Source organism: Vombatus ursinus, unplaced genomic scaffold (genome assembly GCF_900497805.2).
Source record: "Vombatus ursinus unplaced genomic scaffold, bare-nosed wombat genome assembly UNPS02014797.1, whole genome shotgun sequence".
In the NCBI taxonomy this organism is placed as follows: Eukaryota; Metazoa; Chordata; class Mammalia; order Diprotodontia; family Vombatidae; genus Vombatus; species Vombatus ursinus.
This window is the reverse complement of record NW_020954575.1, coordinates 1941722-1961834: the sequence shown is the minus strand read 5'-3', so window position 1 is coordinate 1961834 and position 20113 is coordinate 1941722. Positions and strand designations below refer to the sequence as shown.

Sequence of the window (20113 nt, the reverse complement as noted above, 5' to 3'; positions counted from 1 at the left end):
CCACCACTCTATCTGTTGCACCACCTAGGTGCCCCAAGGCCCTCTCTAGTTAGTTTTAAATCTGTAATTCTACCCAGACTACATTGATCCTGTTTGCACCTATTCATTCTTCATCTCCCTGTGATCTGGCTTCTGTTTCTATTATACAGTTGAAACTGCTATCTTCATGCTCAAAATTACCTCACATTTGTATCATCCAGTGGTCTTTCTCTGGCCTCATTATTTGCGTTTCTGTTACATTTGATACTGTTGCACATGTATGCCTTCCTTATGTATATTCTATTTTGGCTACCATTTTGCTGTTCTCTTTTAGCTCTAGTCACCCACACAGTCAGAGCTAGAAGGTACCTTAGATATCATTTATTCCATTTCCCTCTCCTCTCATTTTATAGGTAAGGAAACTTGGGAGCCCAGTGAAGTTAAATAATTTAGCAAAGGCTACACAGAGGGTAGTCAGTGGCACTCAGTATTTGAACTCTGAAATTACCTTATTTAGTTACAGTCTGTTGTCTTTCCATCTCTAACTCTACCTCATACCATCAGGCCTTGTTCTTTGTCTTCGTTGCTACCTCTAATTCCATGACCCCTCAGTTCACTCCCAGGCCATCATCCCTGCACTGTCTAGGCTCTCCTAAATTCCCCATCTGGACCTATTAGTGAACAAGTTCACCTCTGGACTGTTTTCTTCTCAGATCCCCTGCCAAGGGCTTCATTTGTTCACCATTTGCCTACTCTTTGCCTAATTTGCTTTCCTTGCCCCTATTCTTGTGCAGTTGAATTAAAAGTGAAGAAAATAATGAAATCTTGTTGACTGATCCATTATAAATTTATATTACATAATTTCAACAAAGCCTTCACTGTGGCAAAGCAATCCTTTTAAACCTTCCTAAACAGTCCGCTTTCCCACTCACCCCAGTGGCTTTTCCAGACCCTTTATCCATCCTTAAATCTCTTGTGTCTCCCCATTCCTCTGCCTCTCTGCTGAGAACCTTGTCTCATGTTTCACTGAAAAAAAAAATAAAATGGAAAGGTATGCTTCCATCTGCATTCAGAATCCATCAGTTCTTTATTTGGATGTGGATAGCATTTTCCATCAGGAGCCCTTTCTAATTGTCTTGGACCATTGTGTTGCTGAGATGAGCTAAGTCGTTCATAGTTGATCTTCACACAGTGTTGCTGTTACTGTGTACAGTGTTTTCCTGGTACTGCTCATTTCACTTTGCATCATTTCATACAAGTCTTTTCAAGTTTTTTTGAAATCTACCTGCTCATCATTTCTTTTTTCTTTTTAGGCAATTGAGGTTAAATGGCTTCTTGCCCAGGGTCACACAGCTAGTAAGTGTCAAGTGTTTGGTTTGAGGCCGGATTTGAACTCAGGTCCTCCTGACTTCAGGGCTGGTGGCTGCCCCTGTTCATCATTTCTTATTGCACAGTAGTAGTCCATTACATTTATATATCACAGCTTGTTCAGCCATTCCCCAGTTGATGGGCATCCCCTCAATTTTCAGTATTTTGCCACCACAAAAAGAGCTGCTATAAATATTTTTACACATGTATGTCTTTTCTCCCTTTTTTATCATCTCTTTAGGATACAGACCTAGTAGAGGTATTGCTGGATCAAAGGGTATATACAGTTTGGTTGTCCTTTGGGCACAGTTCCAAATTGCTCAGTACACAACTCTATCAACAATGCATTAATGTCCTAATTTTCCCACATTCTCTCCAACATTTATCATTTTCCTTCTTTGTCGTATTAGTCAGTCTGAGAGATGTCAGGTGGTACCTCAGAGTTGTTTTAATTTGTATTTCTTTAATCAAAAGTGATTTAGAGCACTTCATCATGTGACTCCTTTATCATTTCTTATAGCATAATAGTATTCCATCACATTACTATAGAATAAGTTGTTCAGCCATTCTTCAGTTGATGGATATCCTGTCAGTTTCCAATTCTTGGCACCACAAAAATTGTTGCTATAATATTTTTGTATGTATGTATCCTTTTTCTCATTCTTTGATCTCTGTGGGGTATGGTCCTAGTAGTGGGCAGCTAGGTGGTGTGGTGGACAGAATGCTGGGCCTGGAGTCAGAAAGACTTAACTTCCTGAATTCAAATTTGTCCTCAGATGCTTCCTCGCTGTGTGACTTTGGGCAAGGCACTTAAACCCTGTTTGCCTCAGTTCTTTATCTGTCAAATACGCTGGAGAAGGAAGTGGCAAACCTCCTTAGTATTTTTGCAAAGAAAACCCCAAATGGATTTTTGAAGAGTTGGACATGAATGAAATGACTGAACAACAACAGCCATCACAACAACCTAGTAGTGGTGTTGTTGAGTGAAAGGGTATGCACAGTTTAAAAGCTTTTTGGGCACAGTTCCAAATTGCTTTTCATAATGGCTGTATCAGTTCACAGCTCTACCAACACTGTGTTAAAGTATCTGTTTTCCCACAGTCTCTCCAATATATGTCATTTTCCTTTTTTGTCAGTTTTGCCAATCTGTTGGATACGAGGCACTTAGCACAGTACCTGGCACATATAGTAGGCATTTAATAAATGTTTGTTGATTGGTTGAATGTGAGGTGGTACCTCAGTTTTTTAAAGTTGCATTTCTCTAAATATTAGTGATTTATAGCTTTTTTTAAAAAAATATGACTTGATAGCTTGGATTTCTTCTGATAATTACCTGTTCATTTCCTATGACCATTTTTGGAAAACGATTCTTATTCTTAATAAACTTGATTCCATTACACACACACACACACACACACACACACTCACTCACACATCTTAGAATTGAGACTGTTATTACAGAAACTTGTGGCAAAGATTTTCCATAATTTCCTGCTTTTCTTCTAATTTTAGCTGCTCTGGTTTTGTTTTACAAAATCTTTTTAATTTTATGTAGTCAAAATTGTTTATTTTATCTCCAGTGAACCTTTTTATCTCTTGTTTGGTCACAAACTCTTTCCCTATCTTTGGTTCTGACAGGTAGATTCTTCTTTGGTTCTTTAATTTTGTTGTGATGTCACCCTTTATGTCTAAGTCACATACCCATTTGGAGCTTATCTTGGTTTAAAGTGTGAGATGTTGATCTATGCTAAGTTTCTGCCGTCCTGCATTCTGATTTTCTCAGAAGTTTGGGGTTTTTTTTGATCAAATAGTGAGTTCTTCAATACTTAGGATCTATCCCATAGACATCTTAAAGTCAACACGTCTAAAACTTAACTTATTATCTTTTCTCCTCAGCCCTTCTGTCTTCCTTATTTTCTTATTGCTTTGGAAGGCATTACCATCCTCCCAGCCACCCAGGCTTACAACATGGGTGTCATCTTCAACTCCTCAGTCTCACTCCGTATATTCAGTCTATTGTCACGTATTGTAATATCAATTGTCACCTTTGTGATATCTCTTATATTCACCTTCCTTCCGTCCTGTAACACTGCTCCCACCCTTTTGCAGGCTGTCTTCATATCCTTCCTACACTATTGCTGTAGCCTTCTGCCTGGTCTTCCTTAAGTCTCTCTACAGTCCAGTCCATCCTCTGCTTATCTATCAAAGTGATCTTCCTAAGCTGCTGATTTGATCAAGTCGTATTCCTAATCTGCCAATTTCAGTGGCTCTGTCTTGCCTCCAAAATTAAATTAAAAATTCTCTGGCTTTTAAAGTCTTTAATATCCTGGGCCACTCCTGTCTTTCTAGTCTTCTTACATTTTACTCTTCTCCATCTGTCTACCCCATACTGTTCTATCTAGTGACTTTGATCTCCTTACTATTCCTTTCATAAGACATTCCATCTCCCCACTCCCGTGCATTTTAACTGGCTCTCTCCTCCATGCCTGGGATTCTCTTCCTCTTGGTCTCTGTATCCTGTCTTCCCTGGCTTCCTTCCAGTTTCATCTAAAATTCCACCTTCTATGAGAAGCCTTTAATGGTCCCCTTTAATACTAGTTAGTGCCTTATCTTGGCCGCAGTGCCTGGAAACTCTTTCCTTTAATATCTCTGCCCTTTGAAATCTTTCTCTTTCTTCAAGGTTCTTCATGAAGTTCTAGCATCCTTTCTTTTTTTCTTTTTGGTGAGGCGATTGGGGTTAAGTGACTTGCCAAGGGTCATGCAGCTAGTAAGTGTAAAGTGTCTGAGGCTGGATTTGAACTTAGATCTTCCTGACTCCAGGGCCTGTGCCAGCTAGCTGCCCCTAACCCAACGTCCTTGAAGCCAAAGTGACCTTCATCTCAACCCGGTCCATCCGTATCTTTTGTCTAGACATATTTATTTCTATATGTAGCATATCCCTCCTGTTAGATTATAAACTCTTTGGGGGCAGAAATTGTGTTAATTTTTGTCTTTGTGTCCTCAGTATCTAACATAATGCTAACATAAGCAGTAGAGGCTTAAGAAATAAATGTTTTTCAGTTACTGTGCTCCAAAGTATTCTTCCTCTTCCCTTCTCTCCTATTTTAAAGAGGAGAGATGCCCTAAGCCCTAAGGCACTGGTGATGGGCTGCTGGAAGACTACTGGGAATTTGCTTTATTGGGAGAGCAGTGAATAGGGAAAGTAGTTCATCTCTCCTGGGATTTAATAGTTTCCTATTTTAATTAATTATTCTTCCTATATATGTGCTCAGCTCTGTTGTTTTTTTTGTTTTTTTTTTTTTACAATACTGAAGGCCTACAGGTGCTGTTAGAGCTCTTTAAATGTTGCAACCTATGTAAGACTCTTTGAATATTTGTAAACCACATTTTCTGGCCTTATTCCATGCAACTTTTTATCACACTTATTGTGTTCATGTATACAAAAATTCTTTGTATTTTAATATCTGTTATTTAGAAGTAGGGACTATGATTTTTCATGTTTGTTTCTGCTTTTTTTTTTTGGGTGAGGCAGTTGGGGTTAAGTGACTTGCCCAGGGTCACACAGCTGATGAGTGTCTAGTGTCTAAGGCCAGATTTGAACTCAGGTCCTCCTGACTCCAAGGTCAGAGCTTTATCCACTGCACCACCTAGCTGCCCTGATTTTTCATCTTTGAATTCCTTAAACCTACACCTATTCCTGTTCTGGAGATATGTACGTTCTAGACTTCTTATTATCTATTATTGTACTTTTCTTCATGTTGTTTTATCATCAAGCCAGACTGACTTTTCTCTTCCTCCATTTTCTGAGTCTGAGCCTTCACACAGTTTGTTCTCTCATTCCTGGAATATACACTCTCCTTACCTCCACTTCTTGCTTTTCAGAATAGTTAGATCAATTCGTCATTCCATTAACAATACATGTGTGTCTGTCTTTTCACATGCCCTTCAACATTGACTATTACCATCGTATTTCTTTACCAAATTACTGTGTGTGAGTTGAAACCTCAGAGTTTTTTGATGAACATTTTTGTTATTGTTATTAGTTCAAATTGTTGGTTTGTATCCTTTTACCACTTTTCTACTAGGGAATGGGTTTTGTCGTTATGTTTCTGTTAGTTACCTGTATGTATCTCAGATATCAAACTCTTATCAAGGATATTTGATATGGAGATATTTTCCTCTAGTTGATCATTTCATACTTATCCTGGTTCCTTTTAAACAAGATAACTTCTTGATTCCTGCTGAGGCCAATATCTTATTAAGTAGCGTGCTTTAAAAGTCTTTACCTTAATCAAAGTGGCTTTTGGCAAGGAAGCCATTTATTGAGTTACTTTTTCCTCCTAACACTTTAAAGGTACTATAGGCTGAAAGGCTTAGTTAAATTAAAGGTTGAATTGCTGTCTTGTGGTAGTGATGGTGGTGTTGGAGAAGGAGAAACCAGGAAAGGCTTCATTAAAGAGGCAACACCTGAGCTAGAACTTGAAAGATTTCAAGAACTAGATGTTGAGGGGAGGAGGGAGGAGTAGATTGAAAATGTATGGATACATTAACAATCAAGTAGGTAGGAAAGGGTAAGAGGGCAAATAGGTTTATTTGTCTGGAGTATACAGGATGTGTGAAATGTGGAAGGTTTTTGTGATGTGTATCAGGAAGGAAGCGTCATATGTATGTGGGAGAGATGTGGCTGGATGTGAAGAGATGAGGCAGGTAAACAGGTAGGAGGCTATTGCAATAATTTAGGAGAAATACTTGAATTTCGCTAGAAAATGTGTGATGTGAAATATAAATTATATTTCAATTATCTGTTGATCTAGATAATTTGTGCTATAATACTACATTCTTTGCTGTCTCTTCCAAAATTTGTACTTGTACTTATTTTCTGATAGTCGTAATAAATTAACACTTTAATGCAACAAATAGTTTTAAACAAGCGACACTGAATATTTTGTTATTCTACATATTTTATATATGACTTTATGTAAAAGATTTTCTTACTAGAATTTATGTCCTAACTTCTTTTACTTATCTAGAAAATGGAAATATGTTCTAAAATTCTCTTTTTTTATTGTTCATAGATGTATTTTCTTAGGAACTGAGTTAAAAACGATTCAAAATTTTGAGTGTGCTTTTTTCCCTCCTGTTTTTATATCTGTCTTTTCTTTCTAAATTACAGTCACAGATGTAGAGCTGAAGCGACTGAAAGATGCCTTCAAGAGGACATGTGGACTGTCATGTTACATGGGCCAGCAGTGCTTCATTAGGGAAGTGCTTGGGGATGGAGTTCCACCAAAAGTTGCAGAGGTAAATTGCTTTTTGAGAAAATTGCTTTTTGCCCTGAATCTTCCAGTGTCTTCCAGTTCATTTATTCACCGTCATAGTTTGTTTTTCCTTTCCAATAAAGATTATGCTGATCTCCTGTTATATTACAGTGGAACTGCCTTTCTGCTTCTGTTGTGTGCCTCTGCTCTTTAGTAGCCACTGATTATAAACCTGGCCACAGTTAGATGACTGTCCTCTTTTCTTGGCATAAATCTCTCCCTGAGGTACAGGGTCTATATGGAGAAATCCAGTTAATGCTATAAAATTAAATGTTGTAAAATAAATATCTAATTAGAATTTGCAAAAAATCATTTAAATTGTACTTGCTAATAGTTAGAAATAATTGCTTTTTAAAAGTAACAATGTTCACTGTTACATATGCTTTTGTACATTATGGCATTATATCAGATGCCAAAAACAACTCAATAAAATAGAAAAATCAATTGTTGGGCAACTTATATTTGTCATAAAGCCTTGAACTTTAACTTGTGAGGTGGAACCAAGGCAGCAGAGCAGTAGGAAGGTGTACGGTGGCGTGCTGCCCCATTTCAAACAGAGGTAGAGAAAGCACTTGACTAAATCTTGATGGTTGAGATCCAAGAAAAAGTTATGGTAAGTTACTTTTTTCAGATCATGTTGGCATAGGGAGACAGATCTATGGTTACTGCAGAAATGGATAGTTAGAAGTATACCATGGGGGTGCTCCAGGTGCACGAAGCTGTACACCAGGACATCTCAGACCCATACTGGGGCCTTGAAAGGGGGGTAAGTATGAACTGGCATCTTTGTTGCCCTATTTCCTAATTTTGGGGCACAGATCCAGGTTAGACCAAAGGGGATACCTGTGCCTAGAGGTGTCATTCTAGGGTAAGGAGCAGTCACAGGGCCTATGGGGTTTATTGCTATTACTCTTTGTCCTTCACTTTCTGTTCCTCACACTAAGCCCTCTATCTTCTGGCTTACCTTAGTGTGGTTGGTCCTCCATTCCTGGAAAATACTCCCCTTTCATGTTTCCTTTACAAAATACATCTTTTTCAGACACAGCTCAAGCCCCATCTTCTATATGAAGTCTTAGTGTCCTCTTCCCTAACTAATACTTAACTATTTTGTTTTTGTTTTATATTTATTGTGTATGTACTTAAATACATCGTGACTCCATGGTGGGATGTTTTCTACTTAAAAGTAGGGATTGTTTTATTCTTGTATTTGTATCCTTATTGCCTGCCACATTTCCTGGCATCTAGTTGGTACTTATTAAATGCCTGTTGCTTTATTGATTGATTGTCTGTAGGTTTTTGCTCCAGTAAAATTCAAACTCTGATAACAGGGACTTTTGGGTCCCACTGTTTGGGGATGTCACCAGACACTAGCACAATGGCTAGAATATAGTAGATACTTAGTAAAAGACTGTTAAATGGAATTGAATTGTAAAGTGTTTACATTAAAGTGAGAAAAGCAATTGACATTCTCCTTTATCACCCTCCATATCCTACTTGACTCATTACATCTGGGTATTGCTGCACATAGAGAGAGTACTTAGAAGAATACTAATCTGAAACCTTTTTTCAGTAGCTAGATATGATAGCTTAATTTGGTATTCATCTCTGTCTGAATTCTACATTTACATTTCCTTATCTTCATTTTGAGACAGCTACGTTATATGTCATAGATTTAATTGTGTTGCTTTTTGTTTGTATTTTTGCAAATAAGAAAAAGTATTTCTAGAAATTTAGATAGATAAAGATGGCATAACAAAATGCAGCCACTATGATCTTGTAAGCATACAGAAATGGATTTTTAAAAATGCAATTTACTGACTTGATATGGTTCATAATTGGCAAGTTTTCACCTGAAGTGACTTTTAAAATGGCATCATAAACTTGAAAAACTAGGTTAATGGTGGAAGATGACCTGTCCTTAAATGTAATGGGACTAGTGAATTCCTTTTATAAAACACTGTGTCAAATATATTATCTACTTAATGAATATTTTAAGGGATGTGCCAGATGTCAAAAATTATTTGCTTGAAGCAATTTCTTAATCAGATACTGTTGTTTTCTTATTGAAATCAGCATGGTATAATCATATGTATTCAGGTGTGAGCTTTATTTGTACAAATTGCTGTGTAGTCAAGGCTTTTTTAGTAGTTGAAAAAGTATTCAGAGAGAATTCTCATCTTGCTAAAAGTCGTTTTTAAGAAAACACTTTGGGGACAGCTAGGTGGCGCAGTGGATAGACCACCGGCCCTGAAGTCAGGAGGACCTGAGTTCAAATCCGGCCTCAGACCAAACACTTGACGCTTACTAGCTGTGTGACCTTGGGCAAGTCACTTAACCCCGACTGCCTAAGCAAAAAAACCCCCCAAAAACCAAAAAAAAAAAACCAAACCAAAACACTTTGATCCAAAAATATTTTTTGTAATTGATAACAGCATATTGCAGTAGATCTAATTTCATTGACTACTGCAAGCATTAACAAAATTCTGGTTAAGGGATAGTTAAGTATATTCAGCCACAGGAACTATAAAGTAAATTTTAAATCTTCTGAGTGAAAGCTCTTTGGAGTAAATATGAAACTTTTCATGTTTTAAGACCATCTTATTTTGTTAGCTTTATAATGCGTGAATTAAAATACTCAATTCAGATGAATATGTAGAGATGAATCCTACAAGATGCAGCTCATTTTTAATTTTTTTGGTAATTTCCCAACATTTTTCTATCTAAACTCTGATTCTGTGGTCTCTTTCTCTCTGCCTCCCATCCTCCCAAACTGAGGCAAAGTGTTTTGTTGTTCTCAGCAGTTGATATGAAATACAAGGAGTGAGAAATCTGGTATTTAGGATCATAAGTCATACTACTTAAATTTTTTTTTTCCTTCTGTCTCTCACTGTGTATGTTTTTAAAGTTATAGAAACATCCCAAAGTATCTCACTGACCTCTCTGCAGCTTTGGACATTGTCAGTCACTACCTTTTCCTTCATTGATGTTCTCTTCTCTCTAGGTTTCTGTAACAATATTCTATCCTAGTTTTACCTCCTACCTATGTGACACACCTTTTATGTCTCCTTTGCTGGATCTTCATCACTCCTGCTAACAGTGGGTGTTTCCCAAAATTCTGTCCTGGGCTGCTTTTCTCTCCCTCTATACCATTTCCCTTGGTGATCTCATCAGCTCCCATGTAATCAATTGTCTCTATACTGATGATTCCCAGATCTAATTATCCAGCCTTAATTTCTCTGCTGACCTCTAGCCATAGGTTCCAAAGTGGGTGATACTGTCCACTGGAGGGTGCTGGAACGGTGAGGGGGGGTTGTAGCCTCAGGTGCAATTGAGGGGTGTTGAATAAAAATGGGGGGGTGGAAGCATAAGGAAAGAAGAAAAGATAAGAAAATTTTGAAAAACGGTTCCTACCTGTTTTGTTTGTTGTGTAACAGAGTTAAAGTCGTAGTGATTACATTATTTTCCAAATACACACACAAAATGCAAGTTATAGCCAATCAGTGGTCAAGTCTGTTGACAGGTCTTAACAAGCAGGTGTTGGCAGGTGAGTATGTTGTACATTGTTGGGAAGTCTAGCATGCATTGGCAGGAATATGCGCCTGTAATGACTTGTTTACAATATGATACTATACAGTTACATGACGCAATATTGCATCATCAGAATTTCAATGCAAGAAAAAAACCACAAATTTACAAGAAATTATTAAAGATATGTCATTTAAAATTTTTTAATTTGTTTTGAAATGATGCAAATTAAAAAAACCAAACTGTTAAAGGGTTAAAGAAAGTAGATTTCCAGGGGGGTGCTGAGTAGTTTTTTATTTGAAAAGGGAGCGGTAGGCCAAATATGTTTGAGAACCTCTGGTCTAGACTCACATCTTCAATTGCCAATTGAATAGGTTGAACTGGATGTCCCATAGTGCAATTAAATTCAGTCTGTCCAAAAATGAATTAATTATCTTCTCTGCTTTCCCTCCTCTTTAACTTTCCTGTTACTGTGGCTAGTACCACTATACTCCCAATCACCCAGGCTCTCAACCTAGGTATTATGCTTTATTCCTCATCCTTTCCCAATAATCCCCCGTGCCCTCCTCCCCATGCCTGGATCCTCCCTAATATATAGTTTGTTCCAAAGTCCTATAGGTTCAGTCTTCATAACATCTCTTGTATATACCATCTTCTGTCCTTTGACACTGCCACCACCCTAGTACGCCTCCTCATGACCCTATTCCTGGATTAATACAATAATGTTCTTATTGGTCTCCCTTCCTCAAATCTCTTCAGTCCATCTCTAGTCCACTCAGCTGTGAAATTGATTTTCCTAAAGTGTAGGTCTGACCATGTTACAATCAACACCAGTGTCTCCCTGTTACCTCCAGGTTCAAATGTAAAATCCTTTGTCTTTTAAAGCCTTCATAACTTTTTTTTAGATTCCTTTTTTTTTTCCTTTTTGATGAGGCAATCGGGGTTAAGTGCCTTACCCAGGGTCACATAGCTAGTAAGTGTCAAGTGTCTGAGACTGGATTTGAACTCAGGTCCTCCTGACTCTAAGGTCAGAACTCTATCCACTCTGCTACCTAGCTGCCCCCTCAGTCTTTGTAAACCTTACTCTTTTCATGTACTCTCTGATCCAGTGACACTGGCCTCCTTGCTTTTTTTTTTTTTTTTTGCACAAGACATCTCTCAACTCCTGTGCGTTTTCAGTGGCTGAAATGCACTTCGTCTTCACCTTTGCCTCCTGGCATCTTTCTGGTCCCAGTTAAAGTCCCACCTTCTGCAACAAGTCTTACCTGATTCCCTTTAATGTTAGTGTTTTCCCTTTTCTGATTATCTCCTACATACTCTGTATGTAACTTGTTTATATGCAGTTGTTTACATGTTGTCTCTTCTATTAGATTGTAAACTCCTTGAAACCAGGGATCATTTTTTGCCTTTTTTTTTTTTTTTTTTTTTTGGTATCCTCAGCACTTAGTACGGTGCTTGGCTTATAGGGCAGCTTAGCTTGGGCAGCTAGGTGGAGCATGGATAGAGCCTTGAGCTTGGAATCAGGAGGACTCATCTTCTTGAGTTCAAATCTGGCCTAAGACATGTCCTAGCTGTGTGACACTTGGCAAGTCACTTAGCCCGGTTTGTCTCCATTCTTCATCTGTCAGATGAGCTGGAGAAAGAAATGGCAAACCACTCCAGTATCTCTGCCAAGAAAACTCCAAAATGGGACTACAGAGAATCAAATGCGACTGAACAACAAAATGGCATATAGTAGGCATCTAATGAGTGCTTATTAATGTGATTTGGGTATTGCCTTACTGTATGTTACAGTTTTAGCGCTTGAAACTGTAAGATTGTTTTGGTATTTTGTACATGGCATAGTAAGTATGAAATACATTTCTAGAATTCTCAATTAATGGAATAATAACTAAACTTACAGAGGCCTTTGTGATCACCTAATACAATCCTATCATTTTATAACTGGGAAAACTGAGACTCAGAAGTCCAATAACTTTCCTAAAGGTCAACCAGTGAATAAATGTAGTAATTCTGATTTGAATGTAGGCGTTTTGACTTTAAGAAAGTCATGTAAGTAGCAGTTATGATTTGAATGTAACTTTTGATATAAGATGATGTAGATTACATCTCCTTTTATACCTTATTATAGTGGTTTCTAAACTTTATTTTCTAGTGCTTCTCACCCTCTTCTTTCCACCTTTGAAATAAATGTGTCCCTCTACTTTTACAAGATCATTTATAATTTTCTTTTTTTATTCAGACAGAATTAAGAATGTGTTAATTTTATAACATATTAAATACACAGTAAAAACATTGTACAAATATTTATTAATTCTATTGCAATATTCCTATTTGTAACATAAAATAATAACAATGATGGTGGGCTGTTTTTTCTTGCAGTTTCTCAAAACATAGTGTTATTGATGATATTGCTATTTTCAGCTAGTAGTTTAAGTACATACTTTGTTTTTGTAAGAGTTAAGGAAAACCCAGCATCACACAAAAGATATGTTTTAGTAAAATTCTTACTGTTTGATTACCAAAGAATTATTTATATACTCGTTTCAGCGTATTATCTCAAGAGAAATTGATTAACCATTCTTATTCAAATCATATCATATCTGTTCATGGTAAATGGGCTATTTTTACATTCATATGTAAAATTTATAGATTTTTCAAATAAAATGAGAATAATTTTTATCAACTTGACAAGTGATTATTAAGCTTACTTTTAATTCTTTTTCACTTTCAGGGCAGGTGTTTTTAAAGTTGGGAAATATATAAGCATATTCTCTAAATTTATTACTCATAATTCTAATTTGTATCATAAATGAAATCATGTATCTTTTGGCTCTGAGCTTGAATTTGAGGAACTTGCATTGTTTTATTTTGAGTGCTTGGTTTTAAAAATATTAATCAAATACAGAAGTTTCAGGAAGAAATTTTTGTCTAAAATGATTTTACTTCATATTATCATTTAGAAAAATGGAAATTGCTTCTTTTGGTTTCAGAATACTTTGACATGAGAAAGACATATTTTGAAATACTATAGAAGTACCCTCAGATCTGCCCCTCTATAATATCACGTAATTTTGTAAAGTACTTCCCTTTTAGTGAACTGTTTAAAAAAAATAATGATGAATATTCTTTAAATTTTTTTTTAACTTTTTGTCTTTTTTTCCAATTACATGTAAAGAAAATTTTTGGCATTCACTTTTACAAGATTTTGAGTTCCACCTTTTTCTATCTCCTTCCCCTCTTCCTTAAAATTGTAAGCAGTTTGATATAGATTATATATATACAATCTTGTAAAACATATTTCTGTATTAGTTACAGTTTTGAAAGAAGAAACAGACCAAAAGGAAAAAAACCATGAAAAAAATAAAGAATGTGAAAAAACTATGCTTCTATCTGCATTCTGAGTCCATCAGTTCTTTATCTGAACGTGGATAGCATTTTCCAGCATGAGTCCTTTGTAATTGTCTTGGATCATTGTATTGCATTCATAGTTGGTCATCACACAGTGTTGCTATTTCTATGTACAATGTTTTCCTGGTTCAGTTCATTTCATTTTGCATCAGTTAATACAGGTCCGGTCTTCTTATCCTCACTGTACTAAACATAACGAATACAAATATGAAAAAGGCAGCCACTGCCATCAAGGAATTTATAATCTAATGGGAGAAGACAGTATACAGAAGGACCCTGGGGGTAAGGAGGAGGCACTTAGTGTGGGAGCATGACCCTGCAAAGGCCTGTGTTTCTTTCAATAAAGTTCGCCTTTGAGCCTTTGATAGGCATCAAGAAGTGGCCAGAATTAAGTGACTTAGGCTTCTGGAGCTCCATGTTCCCCAGAGAGGCCATTTACTATATTTCTTTTGAAAAGGTGGAGCCTAGGGGCAGCCAGGTGGAGCAGTAGATAGAGCTCTGGCCTTGGAGTCAGGAGGGCCCGAGTTCAAATTCGCCCTCAAGACACATGACACTTGCTGTGTGACCCTGGACAAGTCGCTTAACCCTAACTGCCTCACCAAAAAGAAAAAAAAAAGAAAGAAAAGGAGGAGCCTGCTTCTTCCTGGGTTACTACTGAACAGATGACAAAGGATTGTATAATCACTTTTTGTTCAGATTTACCTATTATGAGTTGCATGCTGTAAGATGATCTCTTTAACGAGTTGAGTAGAACGCAGGAGGCTTCTATTGCTAAATTGATATTATACCTTAAAAATCATGTTCGTCCAGGTCCGTCCTGTACCTTTCCTGCAAGGGTGGTGATTATGCCAGACACTGAGACTTCCAATTCATATCTTGTAACCTTACCTTCTCTTCTGGCCCAGTGGGCCTTCGCCTGAAAGGGCCTGGCTCCTGAGGAGTGCTCTTTTACTTGGTTGACTAATAGCTTTATCCACTACATGAGAGGTATATGCAACTCAACTTTTATCTGCCACTAACTGTGAACATGATACCTTAGGCAGTGCAGGTCCTGGAAAATTTTTCCATTGAGTTGAACTTCAGACTGCACGACTTGCATGTGAGAGAGTTTTGAAGGATGGGGCAGAGAAGATTTTTATCTACACTAATTCCCAGTCATTGGCCATGGTTTTGTCCAAGTGGTCTGGGGCCTAGAAAGTACAAGACTTGACAGTAATTGGCTCTCCCTTTTAGAGTCATGACAAGTGGAGGAATTTTTGATATCTTCCATTGCATACAATTGTTTATGGGGAATGTCAATACCATTAGAAATATCTTATGCTAACTTAACAGGTTAACAGGAATAGCACGTTTTGGGGAGTGGGTCTAGTGCTATTTTGGACATTTGGGTGGTAATGCTGTATTGTACTTGCTACAGGACAGTATATTTCCCTCTATTTAAGGACGAGGAAGCTATTACTGTGTCCAGCTGTGTCCTTGTGCCAGTAGGAGGATGCACTTAACCCAGGTGGGCCTTATCTCCAACTGGCAAAATGGTACCTTCCCATCTCAGGAAGAGGTTTATACCTGCCAATCAACAGATACATTGTTAATGTATCTGACTACCCAGGCCAGATGTTCAACCTCCCAGAAGCCATGTCTGATAAACCATACCACTTCTAAATTGTAGCACTCCAGGAAGGGGAAGGGCTTTCTGGGATCTAGATTCCAGGAAGACTTTCTTGTTAAGAATAAGCTGTTTTTAGTATCACATTTCAAACTATGTATTTCAAAAATAATCAAAAAAATCTTTTATTGACTAAGAAATGGAGTTGCTGGTCAGTGGAGTAGATTTAGTACATACAATATACAACAGTGAATGACTATGGTAATCTAGTGTTTGATAAAGATCCAAGTCTTTGGAGCAAGAATTAATTATTTGACAGAAATTGCTGGGAAAACTGGAAAGCAGTCTTGCAGAAACAATGTATAGACCAACATCTCACACTGTATACCAAAATAAGGCGTAACATGACTTAGACATGAAAGGTGATATCATAAACAGATTAGGAGAGCATGGAAAAATTTAGCTTTATGGCTGAGGGAATTTTATGACCGAACAAGAGATAGAGAGGATCACAGAAAGCAAAATAAAAAAGTAAAAATTAAAAAAAAAAAGATAATTTTGGTTGCATGAAATTAAAAAGTTTTTGCACAAACAAAATCAGATGCAACCAAAAATTAGAAGGAAAGCAAGAAACTGGGAAAAAATTTATAGCAGGTTTCTCTGATAAAGGCCTCATTTCTCAATTATGTAGGGAACCGAGCCAAATTTATAAAAATAAGAGGTATTCCCTAATTGATAAATGGTTAAATATATGAACAAGCAGTTTTCAGAAGAATAAATCAAAGCTATTAGTAGTCACAGGAAAAAATGTTCTAAATCACTATAGATTAGAGAAATGCACATTAAAACAACTGAACCACCATCTTATAGCTATCAGGTTAGCTAACATGACATAACAGGAAAATGACAAATGCTAGAGAAAATTTGGAAAAATAGGAACACCAATGCACTGGTTTTAAAAAAAATAATGTTTTATTTTTCCCCCAGTGATGTATAGAAACAATTTAACATTTGTTGGTTTTATTTTTTTATAGGTTTTGTGTTCCAAATTCTATTCCTCCCTTCTTTCCCTCCCCTCTCCCTGAGATGGTAAATAATCTGATATAGGATGTACATGTGCAATCATATAAAACATTTTCATAGTAGTCATTTTGTGCAAGAAGACTCAAAAAAAAAGTGAAAAATAATATGCTTCAGTCTGTATTCAGACAACATCAGTTCTTTCTCTGAAAGTGGATAGCATTTTTCATCATGAGTCCTTTGAGATTGTCTTAGGTCATTGTATTACCACAAGAGTAGCCAAGTCTTTCATAGTTCTTCATCGTACAGTATTGCAGTTATTGTGTACAATGTTCTCCTGGTTCCACTCACTTCACATGGCATCAATTCATGTTAAGGTTTCCCAGAATTTTTTGAAATTGTCCATCTCATCATTTCTTATAGCACAATAATATTCCATTATAATTGTATGCCACAGCTTGTTCACCCATTCTCTAATTGATGGGCATCCCCTCAGTTTCCAATTTTTAGGTACTACAAGAAGAGCTGTTGTAAATATTTTTGTATGTATGGGTCCTTCTTCTTTGATCTCTTTGGTGTACAAACCTAAACAATGGTATTGTTGAGTCAAAGTGTATATATAGTTTGATAGCCTTCTGGGCATAGTTCCAAATTGCTCTCTAGTATGGTTGGATCAGTTCACAATTCTACTAACAGTATGTTGCATGCATCAACCCCATCATCTATGTGTATATCTCTGGAAAATACACTACCAAGGTGAGTTAACTTATCCATAGCATTCAAAATTCTCCATTTCCTGGAACTGATATTTCCATGTATGGATGGATGGTGGAGAACCTTTATTCTTCTTGTTAATTGTCAGGCCAAAGTTATCACAAGTGGCAGAGAATCAATCTATACTCAGTTGCACTTCAGCTTCAGAGGCTGCATTGAGTGCACAGTCATCTGTGAGCAAAGTCACACACTAACTCTCTCTCCATTTCAGTCTGGCTTACAAGACTTTTCAAGTTAAATAATTTATCGTCAGTGTGGTTGCTGACCTTGATGCCATTTTTTTTTTTGGGCGAGGCAGTTGAGGTTAAGTGACTTACCCAGGGTCACACAACTAGTGAGTGTTATGTGTCTGAGGCCGGATTTGAACTCAGGTATTCCTGACTCCAGGACTGGTGCTCTATCCACTGCACCACCTACCTGCCCCCTTGATACCATTTTTTTTCTCATTGAAGACATCTAACAACATTGCTAAAAACAACATGCTAAAAAGCACAGGAGAAAGCACACAGGCTGGCTTCATTCCATTGGTGACTGTTAAAGCACAAGAACATTGTCCATTATCCAGAACCCATGTGACATGCTGTCATGGATTTGGTGTACAGTACAGTACTTGGCAACCAAATTTTGCCATGATCTTCTGCAAGCCCTCATGATTGATAGTATCAGAGACCTTGAGCAGATTGATAAATATTATGTACAGACCTCTGTTCTGCTCCTCGCATTTCTCCTGGTGTTGTCATACAGAAAATAGCATTATTGACCATTACACTGGCTCTTGGGTAGATGACCATCTTCCAGCTGAAGGATCAGCCTATTAAGGAGAACTCTGGCAAAAAACTTGCCAGCAACAGCTTGAGAGACCCTACTGTGATTGTCACAGAACAGCCTATTTCCTTTTTCTTTATAGAGATGGACAATGGAGGTATCCTTGAACTCCTGGGGGGTAACCTCCTCTTGCAATTCAACCTGGAAAATTTTAGTCAGCTTTTGTATGAGCAGTGGACCACCTGCCTTGTAAATCTCAGCTAGAATAGAATTAGCACCAGGCACTTTGCCACGTGAGAGTAGCTGAATGGTATTCAAAACCTCTTCTTCAGTTGGAAGTTTGGCTAGAGAGGGATTGACTTCAACCTGAGATAAATGGTCGATGGGTTCAGCATTGGTTGATGACAGTCTGTTGAGAACACTATGGAAATGTTCAGCCCATCTCTCCAGGATCATGTTCTTATCACTCATCAATGTGGCTTCATTAGTGCTGAGTAATTGAGATGCATAAAAGTCTTTGGTCCATAAAAAGCTTTCGGGACATCATAAAAGTGCTTTGGATTGTTATTATCAGTGTGAAACTGAATTTCAGGTGCTTTTTTGCTGAGCCAAGAATCCTGCATCTCTCTAAGTTTCTCTTGTGTTTTACTTTGGATGAAGTAGAACAGTGTTTTCTTACAGACAGGTAAAATCCTGTGGAATTCTCATTTTTTGTTTAGCAGCTTTTTAATTTTCTTGTTATTTTCCTCAAACCAATCTTGATGTTTGTGAGTGTACTGGCCCAGAATATTAAATGCAGTGTTATACACCACATCTCTGAAAACTGCCCACTTCTTTTTTTTCCCCCTTTTTTTCTTTTCTGTCTCTCTTTTTAAAATAAATTATTTATTTATTTTTGGTTTTCAACATTCAGTTCCATGAAATTTTGAGTTCTAAATTTTCTCCCCATCTTTCCTCTCCCCCCTACTCCAAGACGGCATGTAATCTGACATAGGCTTTATATATACATTCATATTGAACCTATTTTCACATTAGTCATGTTGTAAAGAAGACTTAGAACCCATGGGAGAAACCATGAGAAAGAAGAAATCAAAAAAAAAAGAGAGAGAAAGATCAAATAATATTCTTTGGTCTGCATTCACACTCCATAGTTCTTGTTCTGGATGTCGACAGCATTTTCCATCATGAGTCCTTTGGAGTTGTCTTGGATCCTTGTATTGCTGAGAGGAGATGAGTCTATCAAAGTTAGTCATTGCACATTGTGGCTGTTACTTTGTACAATCTTCTCCTGGTTCTGCTCACTACACTCAACATCAGTTCATTTAAGACTTTTCAGGTTTGTCTGAAGTCTGCCTGCTCATCATTTCTTATAGCACAATAGTATTTCATTAAATTTATATACCACAGCTTGTTTAGCCATTCATGAGTATCCCTTCAATTTCCAATTCTTTGCCCCGACAAAAAGAGCTGCCATAAATATTTTTGTACATGTGGGTCCTTTCCCCATTTGTACGATCTCTTTGGGATAAAGCCCTAGGTGTCCACTCCTTTTCTGCTCCGCTATTGCCAACCATGTGTTGGCTCAGCTTTCCCTCCAAGTTAGCAACAAATTGTTCTTGAAATTCTTGTATCTGTTGATGTTAAGTCTTTTGGTAGTCATCTTGCCTTGAGGCTGCTGTTTTTCTTAAATGTTTAGCTTGAAAAGGGTAAGTCTCTGATCAGTCTACCATTCTGCACCACACATTGCCTTTGTCACTCTCACAAACTGTCTCTTCTTACAATGACATTATCTGTTAAATGACAGTGTTTGCTGAAAGGGTACATCCGTGAGGTTTTACTGCATTTAGGTAAATGGAAGACAGTGTTGATGATGAGAAGGTCATGAGATGTACGAGTCTTCAGTAGTAAGTGATCATTGCTATTTCCAACTCCATTCTTCCCAAGGACTCCCTGCTGTGTCTGGTAGTCTGACAAGACTTACAAGTCTTACAAGCTTGTCTTTATTTGGCACATCAATGATAAAGGTCTCCAGGTCTTCATAAAATTTTTCTTTGACCTCATCTGGGTTTGTCATGGTGGAAGCATGTACACTGATGATGGTGGCATGGTGTTTTCCTGTAAGTGGCAATCACACTGTCATGAGTTTATTGTTCACTCCTTTTGGGAGGCATATAAGCTTGCTGACTAGATTAGATCTGATTGTGAAACCTATGCTAGCTTCACAGCACTCGCCATCACTCTGGCCACTCCAAAGAAATGTGTATCTAGCTTTGACTTCAGTAAGCTGGCCTTCAATTGCCTTGTTTCACTCAGGGCTGCTATTTAGAAGCAATGCCTGCTGAGTTCT

The 20113-nt window shown here is 37.4% G+C and overlaps 1 protein-coding gene across 1 annotated transcript in view; it reads left to right on the top strand.

Moving 5' to 3' along the window:
- Nucleotides 1-20113, top strand: part of USP32 (ubiquitin specific peptidase 32) — a 260532-nt gene that overhangs the window by 51802 nt on the left and 188617 nt on the right. The window contains exon 2 of the mRNA XM_027870297.1: nucleotides 6521-6648. Within this exon, the coding sequence (XP_027726098.1) occupies nucleotides 6521-6648 (128 nt within the window). The remainder of the gene's footprint in view (nucleotides 1-6520; nucleotides 6649-20113) is intronic.